We start from the raw sequence: 16352 nt of genomic DNA on the forward strand, positions 1-16352 counted from the left end.
TACAGATCTCGTTATTCATTCCTCCGGAATACTCAGGGAAGAGTTTACTTTGGAAAGGTCAAAAAGGACAATGTTCTCGTCTCGTTAGTGGCGACTAGCTCTAGATATGGCGATGTTTCTCCCTGCGACCTTTTAAACATCATTAACTTGTTCTCTTACATTTCCACAGCCATCGGATTTTTTATATATGATTTTATCGAACGGTCCTTTTGAAATATCGATTTTGAGATAGACTATCTCAAATATGACAATATACTAGTTGAATTCTATACCGAAACCTTTGTGTAACCGAAAGGCGTGACCTTTTACCGTACACTGTTGGCTTGTTACCATTGTTTATGTTTGGTATTTACCAACGGAGACTAATGACCTTCCTCCTAATTTGAATGACACAATTCTAGTTTCTGTTTCCAATTACAATTAATTTTAACGGGATTTATTTTATGTTTTTCAATGATCACATGACTAGGCACCTTCTCTCTAAATAGTGAAATCAAATATGCTTCCGATAACTTTATTTCTTTGTTAAGGTTTCAAGGGTTTATTCAAGATTTCATTCTATCACTCTGACGCATAAAGTGTGTAACAAGAGGTAACATACATATAGTTAATATAATACAAGGCGTGTGATAATAAGTATAAAATTACAACATTTTCTGTAAATAATAATTGATAATTCACTTTTGCATTATAAATAATTTTTCTATAAATCTATATATTTTTGTGTGAAGATTTTTACATTGAATATATCAAACTAACCTTGCATTTTCATTTGACTTTGATAAATTAATTGATATTTTGGTATGTATTTCTCTTTTATACATTTACTGACTCATTTTGACAATTAAAATGGTAAAATTCATCTCAAATATCGGAGCTACATAAATTACAGGTTCTCTCTGGGCGAAGAATACGTAACCATCTTCCTGTTTTCACAGATAAATGCGTATTTGAAGAACGAACCTTACACATATTTTTGTTTTTTCAGTAATAAGCTTAATTAAACATTTTTCTTGCTCAAATTTTGTCTTAAATATTTTATATGTCTCCCTCTAAAGGTGTTAAGAATATCGTCGAACCAGTTCTGGATTTATTGATCTTTCAGTCTATTTTTCGCCAATGTCTTAATTTTATCTTTAGAAGAGGAACATGTAGATTGATAGTGCCAGACATTATTCAGGCCAGTTTGGAATATAATCTCTTTATTATTTGTGAGTCATTTCAAAACATTTGATTATCCGATCAACTTATATTTGACCTTGATAACAGACGACGTCAGCACTGTACATGTAACACTACAACTAAGGAACCTTGTACAGCATATCTGAACACATAAAGTCAATACGAGGAAGTACGAGATTGATAGAGAGAGCTAAAATGCAATATGCGTTCTTATATGGAATAGAAAATCCTGTTAGATGTTATTTCTATTTTCATATTTGAATGTATAACCCGGCAAATAAATAGTGATAACGAATAATTATTTTAGTATTGTCCTAAGGATTAACGTAAAAAAATCCCTTGAATTAAGAATTGATTAAATCTCTTGATATATTAGCAAGGAAACTCTATATGAAATCACTGTTCTTTAACGTGTCTATAAATTGTGGAATCAATATGAACATACATCATATCGTATGTTATTAGGAAGACTTCAATGTGTCAGCACCATATTATTAACATTATCAGTGTAATGACGTGAAAAGGACGTCATCTACTCGACACCGTAAACGTCCTCTTTCTAGAATTAATATCGGATGTCCTGACCCCAAACTTCCGGATATTGTCCGCTGACAAGGATTGTTCGAACGCATCGTTATCCTCACACTGGAATCGAACCATACGTTCATCAGCGGTAAGTGAAAGTTGATTATGTTTTGAATCTCTGGGACATTCTTTCGGAACTGGCAGTCCAGCGTCTATCATTCTCTTGAGGTCACGCGCACTACACACTGGCGTTGTTAATGCATGAGTCTTGTGGAAATTTGCAAAATTCAATATGTAAGCACCTGCTTTGTTCATTTTTGTGCCTAACGTATCAAATCTGTGGCCCCATAATATATCCCACGGGAGGTAAGATGTTTGGGCTTGGAATGGCATACTCGTGGCTGCCACTGTACCATCCAGAATAATCACAAGCTCACAATTGTATCGTTTGAGATCTTCTCGAGATAAAGACCACAGTGGCGACTTCTCGTCGATCACGTGTACCAGCTGTGTCGGCCACGCAAGGAAAATTTGTAGACTGCTGTCCTCACCTTTAAAAGTCATTGGATGGTAATTAACTGGGTAACTTTTCCCTGACTTTGCCGCCATCTTCTGGAAGAAGTAGCCTTTCACCTGTACATTCAGTATAAAAGACTTCCTCATGTCACCAACTCTAATTACTAGTTTCATCTGATCATCTTCCTCTACTATACACGCAACAGTACTGAATAAAATTGTCCTTGCCCTCTTTTTTGCTCTTCTGATCTTGGCAACCACAAGACCGGCTAAAGCTGCCTGCAATCCTGCACCCACTATAGATTGTATAAAAATCCCCAAATATACAACAGGACACTCCTCTGTGGCGGACCTAGAACCATAGCCAATGGTGGTCTGCGTTTCAATAGAAAATAAAAAGGTGGATGCGAACGATTTCACGTCGGTGATGCAAGGGCTCCAGTCGGTAGTTGCATAATTAATAAAATCACCATGGAGATGACACACAAGCCAATAGTACAACGCAAATAATAACCATGTAATAGTAAATCCACCAATAAAAATGATTATATTCCAACTCCATTTGATTTCAATCATGTTGGTGAAAAAGTCTGTAAAGAAGTGGATTCTCTTGCCACTTATTCCTACACCTTTGATATTCGTCACACCAGAAGTACTGACCAGCCGGATGGGATTGGAGTCTGTGACACCTGTAGTCGATGCTGCCATATCTTTTCCTGTAAGACAAACAGAATACATTTCTAAGAACAAACTAGATATCGTTTCCATAATAAACATACATGCATGGCATTGATATAGTCAGAACAGAAGTTGGCCGAGGTTTTGAACTGTTATTCTACACTCGAGGATGTGGCTTGTCTATTTAGTGTTTAGGTTTAATCTGATTGTATAATATATGATAATACATACATGGGTATCCCCAAGGTCGCGAACATCAACCACACATAAAGCTAATGATTTAGAAAAAGACCGACAAAACCTTTAAGGCAAGAAAAAGGGAGTAAGTTCAAGGTTTTTACTTGGAAATTCCGACATATCCATTCTTACAGGCTTTGGAAGGTCACACCGTACTTTTGAATTATGTATATAGGCGATAATCTATTATTGATGGGCGTTTGATATAATCTACCGTTTTGAAATAATCATGTGTATGCTTGGAAGATATTTGGTGTACCAGCAAATTGTTCCTGCTAGTATAGGACTTAAGCAGCGTCTCGTGTGTTTATAAGAACATTTTGATAAGCAGTGCAGTACTTGTCACGTCAGCATCTATTTTGGTAATGATGACTTTACTGTGTTGATTGGCTTTCCAGGACTGAAGCTATGAATCAATAAAACTTAGAACGAGCTATCTTCAGGTAGAATATTATATGAGGGCTGTTTGATAAGTTGTGAGCCTTATATTTAAGGATTTGACTTTTGGCGGACATATTACATTATAATTCCCTTCAGTATCTAAACTCTGCTTTTAATGTTAAAGGGCCTCAATGGCACTTTAAAAGAAGGCTTTTTCTTGACCGTTCAGAATGTCCTCCACTGTATATATGAAGTCATCATCTGACCGAAAGTGGGTACCGGAAATTACTTTTTCCAATTTTGGAAATAGATGAAAGTCTGATGGAGCGAAAATAGGCGAATAAGGCGGATGCTCAATCACTTTAAAGCCACAGTTGTTACTGAAAGCCATGGCAATGACAGATTTGTGTCTTTTTGGCGGGGGTGAACCAGGGTGCTTCCATTGTTTAGACTGTTGTTTGGCCTTTGGGGTGAAATGATGTACTCACGATTAGCACGCGACAAAGTCCGCATGGTATGCTTCTGATCATCTGTCCTAATGGGCCGAGGGCTTTCTCCCGTAAGAATGGAATGCACTATTTCTTTTGAAATCCCAAATGTAATGGCTATATATATATATATGTAACTCACGTGTCAGCCATTACGATATTATGGGCTTTCTTGACCACGTCTTTTCACTGTAGCATATGAAGGGGCATCATTCCCCAGTGTTGCTACCATATCAGTATGGATATCCTTAGGTACTAGACCTTTCTTATGCAAATATTGAATCAGTGCTCTTTTAGCGATTTGTTCATTTTGCAAAAGTCATTTGCCTTGTTTACTTTAGAGAGCTTCCTGTTCGACATAAACTGACTAAATGACTCCAGTCTTCGGGTACACAGCCTTAACTAGTCGGGGAATAGTCGGGCTGAAAAAGGACCTCCCTACTTTACTTCACTTTAGTGCCTTATTTTTACATGCATTATGCACTATAATATAATTTACAAAAGCGTAAATGAATGTTAATAGGCTTTAAATTCTGATGACCATTTCATGAATTGAATACATCTAAGCTACAATGAATAACTGATACTTGCTTACTAATGAGAGATCACCAGACTTGTATAATTCTTCAACGTAAACATGGTATCTCCGTGGTAAAAAGACAGACTGTTGATACGAATTTGCTAACACAATCTATCGATTTTCATTATCGCATCAGCATTGAATATTTAATGTATTTAACTACTTATATATGCTAGTTAATAAACAAGACTGCTGTCTTAATATAGAAACTATCCTGACAAAGTAAACAATGGATATAACATACATATAATTTGCATACCAAAAACGGTTACTGTCAAATTTATAGATAAATGCACATAGACATACAGATTTTCTTCCACATACATCGTTTACTCATATCAATAAAACCACATAAGGAAGAAGTGATTGTTAAGAAAATATTTCTAGATAAATGATACAGCATTGGTGAGGCGTATATATCGGCAGCACTAAAGACAAAAAATGTAGTACAAAGGATACACGAAAATACTCTTCTAAGTGGGATAAATAATTAGGTATTGCTTGTAATGAAAGGTAATTAAGACGTGTTGTATGACTAACTCAAAATGTATGCATTATTTCAAATAACGTATGGAGTTCAGAAACAGTATGCAAACAACATAACTCACCTTTTTAATGTTTAAATTTCCTGTGCACAAAATTATTGATCATCATTGTCTTTGGAAGAAAGTTATTTTAACAAGAATTGGTCACCATATCTACATTGATATACACATATGAAATCCCCTTACAGCAAAGAGGCGATAGACCAGCAACAATCGATGACACTATGTCTGGTCATCCCTCTATCATTACAGTGAGATCTTCTGATCAATAACATTTAACGATGAAGTGGTGTCTGTAGGGGTGTCAGATAGTAACATTGATTGTTGTCAGGTCACGCCTGATACCGGGCACCGTAACGATTTAAGTATGATGCTTTGTTTCTATCTAAACACACATGGTGGACGTCGTGGTGACAATATTCTGAACAATATAAAAAAATGCATTATTTACTACATAGTTATTACTACCACGGTCCACTATAATTACAGCCAACACACTGGAAGATATACCAAGGTAATGTCAATTACAATAGAACTACCGATACATCGGTTGTAAATACCAATAACAATGTTCCGAGATTTATCAAATAAATGTAGTAAATAAACACTGGGCGCCCTGAAGTAGGTTATTGTTATTTAATGACGAAACGTAAGATGACAATAATTGTTGGAAAGGACAATCTGGGAGAGAGATACAGCTGTACACGAAACATTCTTAAGCCTTCAAACAAGTGAAATATCTCGATGTCCATTCTATTTCAACTACTTTCGGTGAGAAATTGTCGCACTGTTGTATGTTTAAACTTTGGTACGATCATCATTATACCGTCTAGCCAACCAAATGTCACGGACACATCGTACTCCTAAGCATAATTGGACGGCGAAATTTGGAGACAATTATTATATATATATTCTGTATGTTGCCTTATAGGCCATGCCCTGCTGTATTACACGGTGATTAAAGGTTTATATATAGTATCTTAATGATAGTGCTCATTATAGAGACAGCAGATCAATAAAGCTGTCCTCTAATCAACAGCATCTACATATACTCCAGAGACTAATTAAACAGATGCTGACGATTATATAAAAACAAACATTTGATCCTGTCAAACATGTATCATGCAGTTCTCGATTGAACACTCAATAGCATTTCCTGACTTATAAACGATACACAGTGTGCTCCAAAGTAAGTGTAATACGGTGTTTATACGAAAGCATTTTCGGTTTTGAACCATCGAGTGCATTTACCTTTGTTTGGCATTTCTACAATGTAAACATTAAATCTTGAAACTGATGATGGTGGGGATGTCTGAATCGCTCTAAAATAATAATAATAAAAAAATCAAATATTTTTTGTATAATGTTTCCAGATAGCTAATTACCTACATTGTCCTTGGAAAAATGATGAAGATTGTAGAAAGTTGCTTTCTATACAGCTGATTAACTACATAGTACAAGGATAATGATGATGTTTGTAGAAATGTTTCTATACAGCTTATTAGCTACAACTAGTGCAAAATATAAACGAAAGAAAAAGTACAAAGAGAATACGACAAGGTATTCAGAACGACTTTCGACATGTAAATCTTGATCAAATCAATCAAGTAATGTTACGTTCCCAAATCAGAACAACATTAACAGAACCAACAGGTAAACCAACGAACATCAAACACGTCCAGCTTTATATCACGTAAGGAAATAGAATGTTCACCTTGAGATCATCGACCTGCATCTCTCGAAATCCTGTATTTTGAGTTGTTGTTGCTTCTCATTGTGATAATGAGAACAAGTCCTTGGATATCGGGATTACTGTAGGTTGGGGAAGCGGGGTTGATGCTCTCCAGAAATGGAAAGTTTACAATATGTAAATTGCAATCATCATGCTTATCATACAGCTGTCCCTTTTGATTGAAGAATGTTTTAATTTAGATTTACACAATGGTCAAGCAACGTTATACGAATATAAGAATACCACGTATTAGATTTGTTAGAAAGGCACTGTTACGCTTTCTATAAATTTGTTTCTAGAAGATTGCCAAACAAGAAACTCCTACATACACCTTCCAGTTTACTAAGTAATTGCCCTTTGTTCTTGGTCATACTGTACTACAAACATTAAAGTTGGCGGCTCAATTGCTGTGTAACAAATGTATCATCATTATTAACTGACTTCACACTGACTTAATAGCATTCACTCAATTTGATTTCTAGTTAATGTGTTTTGCAAATATTTAACATTAAAACAAATCATGCTATACGATACACACTTCCTCTGTCTACCTGACCACATAAAGGCAACATCCACGTAAAGGATTACAGTACTACAGTATGCTAGGTTATTACAGGTTCGGGGACTAGTAGGGTTATATATCCTGTACTTACTCAGTATGCAGGTGTTTATTTACATGCATCAGTTGCACCTATGTATTTATCTGAAAAACAGCTATGTGTACGTATATGTAATAAGAAGCAGCCATTTTTAAAGGTCAAAACTGGAAAAGCGTAACAATGATCAAAACAGTTTCATCGTACAAAAGCCTTTGTAAAGCCCTATATTCTAAATGTCCTCTACTTGAATAGGTTTATACATCCGCATATAGCTACGGGGATCAGCATATTGTGTCCGTTTGTTATTAGGAACCTTTTGGCGTATCTTGTTTGTGATGTAAATATAACTGAGATGTATACAATATGGCAATACAACATACGTCTATTTTTTGCCGAACAGGTATGTGACGTACTTGCAAGCTTGTTTATACTTCGATATTACTTACAAAGTAGTTCAGCGAAGTTAAAAACACTAAAAGTATGTACGTAAGAAGGAAACACACTAGAGATATACAGAAAATCATACAATAAAAATATATTACTTATATATTACCTGAGATGTAACCGTTATCAGGAACTGTTCTGTAAAACTGTGCCCCGCGTCTGCTTCATGTTCTCCTCAACAGGCTGACTGACCTTCACTTTATGCCCCATAAGTTTGAATAAGGGTATAAAATTAAACCGACATCAGTAAGCCAGGAAGGCTTATGAGACATTGTATAGACGTGAAAGCAAACACACACGGTATCAGCAAGTACCTGTAAATCAGACTGTAGGATTGTAAACAAGCTGCGTTCAGCTCTAGTGTTCGTGCTGATCACCACTAAATCACTACTCTATTTAGAGCAGTACACACTGATACCAGACTATTATAAACTCGGCCTAACGTTGTCACCCTATCTTGAAGCATGTGGCATACGTTTTGACTGCTACCTTACATACACCTCATAATATCCTAAAACCAACGCTGCATTGCCGTATAAAGTGTTTTAGGGTTCGATCAGATTGCTGATTTTTTTTTATTGCAGCCAACTAAATAATCTCATATACATTATCACATTACTGTATATATTTGATCTGACTTAGTGAAAGTGGAACACTTACTTTCCCTTGCTGAACTGTGTTAATTTTCTCTCGAGTAATCCTTATATGTAAAACATCACTATACTATTACCAATCAGTTATTTATCAGCATAATAAACATTAATAATTAACATCGTTTTGAGATAGTGCATATCATCATCACGTAAATCATTATACTAAACTGAGGACAACTGTCAATGGTTTTATATCTGAATGCTGTGTCAGGTAATGAACAAATGACAATAGATAAATATCTTTATAGATTAAACTTACTTTCTGCTGTATCATGAAAATCATTCATATTTTCTTTCTCAAAAAATCAAACTCAGATAAAATTTTGATTTATCAAATACTTAATCATATTTTGTTGAAATAAGTGCAGAAATTTTGTACAAGGTATATAATAATATTCTATAAGTAAACAGGACAATAATTTGTTTAAGAACGTTCACATGTACCAGCAAAGTGCATCAAGTGCATTTTTATGGTTGAGCTAAATACCAAGAAGCCAGGAGGTTTAAAACAACGTACGTGTACATATGGATATGCCACATGATTTCCATATTCATATATTTTATTAGGTATCGGATGTGAAGGCTACATATGTTTGCTGTACCGTGGTACTACCTCAGCGGTGTTGTGTTGAACATGTCGTCCATGACGGATAACAAACTTGGGATTTCAGTTAATTTTACTGACAGTATCACGGATTTAGGCATGACTTATACCTGCTGTGATGGCAAACGACCTGAGAGCTATATTTACCTATGATTTCCTGTATTTAGGCAGGAAAAATGTTTGCAATAAATGGCAACCCTATAACCTATTATGAAATCAAACCAACCACAGAAATTTACTCTTAATCCTTAAATTGTTATCTGGACGCAAATGTAAGCGAAAGAAATGTTTGACCCAGGGGAACTCGGACTTGAGTGTTGGATGAATATGTTTTCATTTTCATGCTTAAATGAAATCTTATATTACACCTTTGTTTTCGAAGCAAAATGAGACATTTGCTAATGTAGTCAAATTTCAGCAGTAATCCTTCGGTTAAATATATCACATCTTTAGGAAGTAGAAAACGACTAGCTAATGAACGCTACAAATTCAAGACACTGGTACATGTATGTGTATCCTAACAATACATTTGTATGTAGATGTATGTAACACAGTGACTCAGTACAATACATTTGTATGTACATGTATATAACACAGTGAATCAGTACAATACATTTGTATGTACATGTATATAACACAGTGAATCAGTACAATACATTTGTACATGTATATAACACAGTGAATCAGTAAAATACATTTGTACATGTATATAACACAGTGAATCTGTACAATACATTTGTACATGTATATAACACAGTGAGTCAGTACAATACATTTGTACATGTATATAACACAGTGAATCTGTACAATACATTTGTATGTACATGTATATAACACAGTGAGTCAGTACAATACATTTGTACATGTATATAACACAGTGAATCAGTACAATACATTTGTACATGTATATAACACAGTGAGTCAGTACAATACATTTGTACATGTATATAACACAGTGAATCAGTACAATACATTTGTACATGTATATAACACCGTGAATCTGTACAATACATTTGTACATGTATATAACACAGTGAGTCAGTACAATACATTTGTACATGTATATAACACAGTGAATCAGTACAATACATTTGTACATGTATATAACACAGTGAATCAGTACAATACATTTGTACATGTATATAACACAGTGAATCTGTACAATACATTTGTACATGTATATAACACAGTGAATCTGTACAATACATTTGTACATGTATATAACACCGTGAATCTGTACAATACATTTGTACATGTATATAACACAGTGAATCTGTACAATACATTTGTACATGTATATAACACCGTGAATCTGTACAATACATTTGTACATGTATATAACACAGTGACTCAGTACAATACATTTGTACATGTATATAACACAGTGAGTCAGTACAACACATTTGTACATGTATATAACACCGTGAATCAGTACAACACATTTGTACATGTATATAACACAGTGAGTCAGTACAATACATTTGTACATGTATATAACACAGTGAGTCAGTACAATACATTTGTACATGTATATAACACAGTGAGTCAGTACAACACATTTGTACATGTATATAACACCGTGAATCTGTACAATACATTTGTACATGTATATAACACAGTGAGTCAGTACAATACATTTGTACATGTATATAACACAGTGTATATAACACAGTGAATCAGTACAATACATTTGTACATGTATATAACACAGTGAATCAGTACAATACATTTGTACATGTATATAACACAGTGAGTCAGTACAATACATTTGTACATGTATATAACAGAGTGAGTCAGTACAATACATTTGTACATGTATATAACACAGTGAATCAGTACAATACATTTGTACATGTATATAACACAGTGAATCAGTACAATACATTTGTACATGTATATAACACAGTGAATCTGTACAATACATTTGTACATGTATATAACACAGTGAGTCAGTACAATACATTTGTACATGTATATAACACAGTGAGTCAGTACAATACATTTGTACATGTATATAACACCGTGAATCAGTACAACACATTTGTACATGTCTATAACACAGTGAATCAGTACAACACATTTGTACATGTATATAACACAGTGAATCTGTACAATACATTTGTACATGATTTTGTACTAAGTATGAAATAGCTTTTTATTAAGCTTTTTGCTTTAGACAAATCGACTCAAGAGATTGATTTAGTAAGAATCCACGAGTAGTCTCCCTTTAATACAGTATTGCAGTCGTCAATATATTATGAAAGAAACATATCTAAACTCTCGGTTATGCCCTTTACTTTTCTTTGCAAAATCACAATAGTTCACAGGTAACCTTGATATTGTTATGCTATTTCATTTAGAGAACATATCATTCCACTTGGTGGTGAACGAAACCGAAATTACCCCAATATCAATCATCATAAAGATCACTAATAAAGCTGATATCATTTCGATATATCAATGCATACTTATGCCACAGGTCATAGATAAACATGGGATATTCAGAACTGCTTATGAAGTGTTATTTAAGTCATTGAACGCATAAAAGTAAAATTAATTGTCACCTTTAAACGCGATGGTGACATGATCGGCTTCGCTTTCTGTGAATTATGTGTTAAATCCCTTTGTTGTGATATCTTGAAAATTTATTCTAACGCTTTTTTGATCAACTTTGAAAGAAAGTTTAATTAATACTATTGATATCAATATTCCATATTCCAGATTCTGAAAAAGAATGTGGCCTTATTCTTTTCTATTCGTTTCCTTTCCCTTAAAAATCAATCATAGTCATCTCTGTTTTCGTATATAGTTACAATAAATTATGGTAAAATTGCAGTCAGAGACATTTCGCAAGGAAAACACTTTTTTCACTGTTATTTTAAAGTCTTCGTAGATAATTTTCTTTAGCAATAAGAATACGTGTACTTATTTGTCTTCTTCCTCAGTCGTTTATCTCGATCTTTCCACAAAGCTGTATAATTGTTAATTTTCCATTTCTGGATAGCAACAGTCCTGCAACACCTAACTATGGTGTTTACATGTCGCAGTTGATTCGATATTCAAGGGCCTGTTCCTATCATCACAATTTTGCAAGAAGTCATCAACAGACGAACAAATCTTAACACTAGGTTTCAAAAGAAGCAGGTTGATGAAAATTATGTTTTACGGTCTTCATACCCATCTCTTTGAGAAATATTCTGTTTGTTTGTGTTTGATGCTTGTTAGTTTGCCTGTTGGTTCCGTTTTTTGTATACCCTATTCTCATTTGAGAACGTGACATTACTTACTTGGAATGACCAATGTTTACATGACAGGTGTCGTCGATGAAGCAGAAGCCACTTACTCTTCCGGAACACCTGGTCTTATTCTTCTTGTTGACATATTTTCTTGCTTGCTTTGTTTTAGTTTTCTCATTATTCTGGTTATACCGTAATCTTTTAAATAACTGTTTGCATCGATAGAAATCAAAAGGAAATTCGCTATTGGCGCTTGGGTCCTAACAACATAATTGGATCAGAGACTAATGTGGACTTGTTCTGGGTGACTGGATCTGACACACCATTATATCTTAAATGAAAACTCCAAAATCAATCGTTTTCATCAATAGATTTTCTCTAGTTGTAAAAATGTTACAAAGTACGTTTTCCTGTCAACAACTGCATGTCACTCCGTACAGAAATACAGTTTAAATGCAAGCTTGCATTCGGTCCCTTCATTCAAATACCAACCAGTTATTTAATCAAATCGTTAAAACACGTTTTCTGTAAGGTAATTCAAACTTTAAAAGTCTTACATTAAAATAAGAACCGATGATCTCGATTACAAATATGTATATTGTACATATATATGTTCTCAGTTTCACCTAGTAGTAATGTGGAGTAGACCAATCATGTCAATTATTAATGCAATATAACGATATTGTTTACAGAACTAATATGTATCAATGACACAGGAAAGAAAACAAATCACGCCACTACGAATAAGAATATCAAAACGATAAGAAAAACTCCGAAAATAACTTAACAAAAAAAAAAAAAAAACAAACAAACAAAAAAAGCAAAAACAAAAAAACGAGTGTTATTATCAATTCTCATATTCGCCAAATATTGGGTTAACTTGACACGCTGTTCCATCTCACGTAGTGTGAGGTGCTTTGGATACATGGATTTATCCTACCTTTTTAGAAATCCTCAATGAATTATCAGAGACTTTATGGAAATCTGCGAAGGTATCATGGCTTCAAGTCATCTTGTACCAATTTTTCTACCACAGAATCGTTACATATTGTTGTAGGAGATAGGAACAAGTGACCCGACTGGCTTTGGTGCTTCAGGTTCCTTGATAGCAGTATCTCTGGAATTCCTCCGTGTCCATTCCGAATGACTTTCGTGCTTCAAGTTCCTTAATAACATTATCTCTGTGATTCCTCCGTGTCCATTCCGAATGACTTTCGTGCTTCGGGTTCCTTGATAACAGTATATCTGTGATTCCTTCGTGTCCATTCCGAATTGCTTTCGTGCTTAGGGTTCCTTGACAACAGTACCTCTGTGATTCCTCCGTGTCAATTCCGAATGTCTTTGGTGCTTCAGGTTAATTGATAATAGTATCTCTGTGATTCCTCCGTGTTCATTACGAATGTATTTCGTGCTTCAGGTTAATTGATAACAGTACCTCTGTGATTCCTCCGTGTCCATTCCGAATGGCTTTGGTGCTTCAAGTTCCTTGATAACAGTATATCTGTGATTCCTTCGTGTCCATTCCGAATTGCTTTCGTGCTTCGGGTTCCTTGACAACAGTACCTCTGTGATTCCTCCGTGTCCATTCTGAATGTCTTTGGTGCTTCAAGTTCATTGATAACAGTACCTCTGTGATTCCTCCGTGTCCATTCCGAATGTCTTTGGTGCTTCGGGTTCCTTGATAACAGTACCTCTGTGATTCCTCCGTGTCCATTCCGAATGACTTTCGTGCTTCGGGTTCCTTGATAACAGTATATCTTTGATTCCTCCGTGTCCATTCCGAATGGCTTTCGTGCTTCGGGTTCCTTGATAACAGTATATCTTTGATTCCTCCGTGTCCATTCCGAATTGCTTTCGTGCTTCGGGTTCTTTGATAACATTATCTCTGGAATTCCTCCGTGTCCATTCTGAACGTCTTTCGTGCTTCAGGTTCCTTGATAGCAGTATTTCCGGGATACTTCCGTGTCCATCCCCATCCTGATGGACTGCTGTGATCACGTATGGACTAAACACTCCTTAAGTGTGAGTAGTGTATTTAGGTTTATCTTTCCTTTCAAGATTCAAGAAACTTTATTTAGTGTCGCATATATATGTAATAGAGACAATATTAGCGCTGTATCGCTATTTCTGCGACAAACAACATAAAAAAGCAGAACATGACAAGTAAACAAATGGGACAAAAGAATTAGAGACATATATCACAGGAAGCAGACTAGCATGCAAAATTAGCAAAACATAAGTCTGACAAGATAACTCAGCAGTATATAATAGTTATGACAGAGAGAAGAACAATAAAAGTGAGGTTTACGGAACATAATATAGAAAACTAGAATATCACTCAAGTATTTCTACATATATATACTCAACAAAAAAGAAAGGTTAACATGTTTCCTTGGCGAATACCTGTAAATGAGTGAAAACAAAATGACGTTTGTGCAATATTAGAAAATGGTAATGTTTTACATTACAAAATCCAAGGGGGTTACCAAAATCATTCAAGCGTGAAAGTCTGTATTAGCGAAAGAGCTGCACGAGGTTTTCTGCGACTAACTTGTATCTTCGCTTGAATTTCATAAACATTCAAACTGACAACTGTTCCTTAGATCCTTAGGACTTAGAAATAACCGAATTTTGCTATATATCAACTTTATCATTATGCCCCGGCTGTCACAAACACAGAGAGAAAGGGCTGTAGGCATGATCCAGGCTGGGGAGTCTCGCCGTCGAGTTGCACGGCATTTTGGTTGCAGTGTTAAGACAATATGCCAGTTGGTAAGTCGTTAAAACCAAACTGGGTCAACATCCGATCATCCCCGAAGCGGCCGACCTCGTAAAATGACCGCCAGGGATGACCGTCGTATACGATTGATACACTTGCGCAATCGATTCGTAATCGCAGTAGAGACTACAAGGACATTGTTTGGGCGTCGTGTGTCTCCCCAAACAGTCCGCAACAGGTTGAGGGCCTACCAATTGAAAGCGCGGCGTCCCTTCACTGGACCCAATTTGTTGCGACGTCACCGTAATAATCGGCGTAACTGGACCCGTGTTCACCATCGTTGGGCCCTACAACAATGGAACAATGTTCTGTTTTCAGATGAGTCCAGGTTTTGTCTGCAACACGGTGACGGAAGGCGCAGAGTGTGGAGGCGAGAGGGGAGCATTTTGCGAACTGCTGCGTCGCAGAACGGGACCGCTTTGGCGGCGGAAGTGTAATGGTTTGGGGTGGTATTTGTGGAGGGACTCGTACCAGGCTTGTTGTGTTAATTTAACCGGCATTCGATATAGGAACGAAATTTTTAGACCAGTGGTTCTGCCATTCTTAAGACGCCATGGCGTTGGCGCCATTTTTCAACAGGATAACGCACCAGAATAACGTACAGGTGTTAGATTGGCCATCTAAATAACCTGATTTGTCACCAATTGAGCATGTCTGGGACGTTCTTGGGCGACGCGTGAGAGAACGTCAAAATCAGCCTTAAAACTTGCAGGAGCTGGCCCAAGCCTTGATCGCTGAATGGAACAACATCTCTCCTCGAATTATCCGCCGGTTAACGAGTTCCATGCGACGACGCTGCAATGCCGTCTAAGGTGTTACCTATATTGTCAGCGACATGTACAAAGTAGTTATTAAATTGTAAGCTTCTTTCTGGTCTGAGATGATCTTGTTATTATGACATAGAACTGTTTAAGTTGTGCTGGACTTGTTCTTATTGGACAAGAAAGGCATGATCGTAGTCCAAAAGTCTTTTGATTTAGCATCACCAGCACATCTCTCAAAGAAATAGTTACGAATGGATTTCCTTCGTAACTTAACAACCAAGTTTCTTTGTTTACGGTAATTGTTCCAATTTACAGAACTCCTACATGACCTATATTTGTTCAGCAGCATACGCTTTCTAAGAGCAGCTTTGCGAAGTTCACTATTAAAATAAGGTGGTTTTAAAAGTTT

At 35.8% G+C, this 16352-nt stretch overlaps 1 protein-coding gene across 1 annotated transcript; it reads right to left on the minus strand.

Annotated features, from left to right (window-relative positions):
* Positions 1–1710: 1710 nt before the first annotated feature.
* Positions 1711–14280, minus strand: LOC132551550 (G protein-activated inward rectifier potassium channel 3-like). The gene is made up of 2 exons (XM_060215703.1): positions 13836–14280; positions 1711–2939 (listed from the first exon to the last, which is right to left on the minus strand). The coding sequence occupies exons 1-2, from the start codon at positions 14278–14280 to the stop codon at positions 1711–1713; spliced, it is 1674 nt and encodes a 557-aa protein (XP_060071686.1).
* Positions 14281–16352: the final 2072 nt, after the last annotated feature.

The sequence above is a fragment of the Ylistrum balloti genome, unplaced genomic scaffold (genome assembly GCF_031769215.1).
Source record: "Ylistrum balloti isolate Yb309-2 unplaced genomic scaffold, AGI_CSIRO_Ybal_v1 Utg370206, whole genome shotgun sequence".
NCBI lineage: Eukaryota > Metazoa > Mollusca > Bivalvia > Pectinida > Pectinidae > Ylistrum > Ylistrum balloti.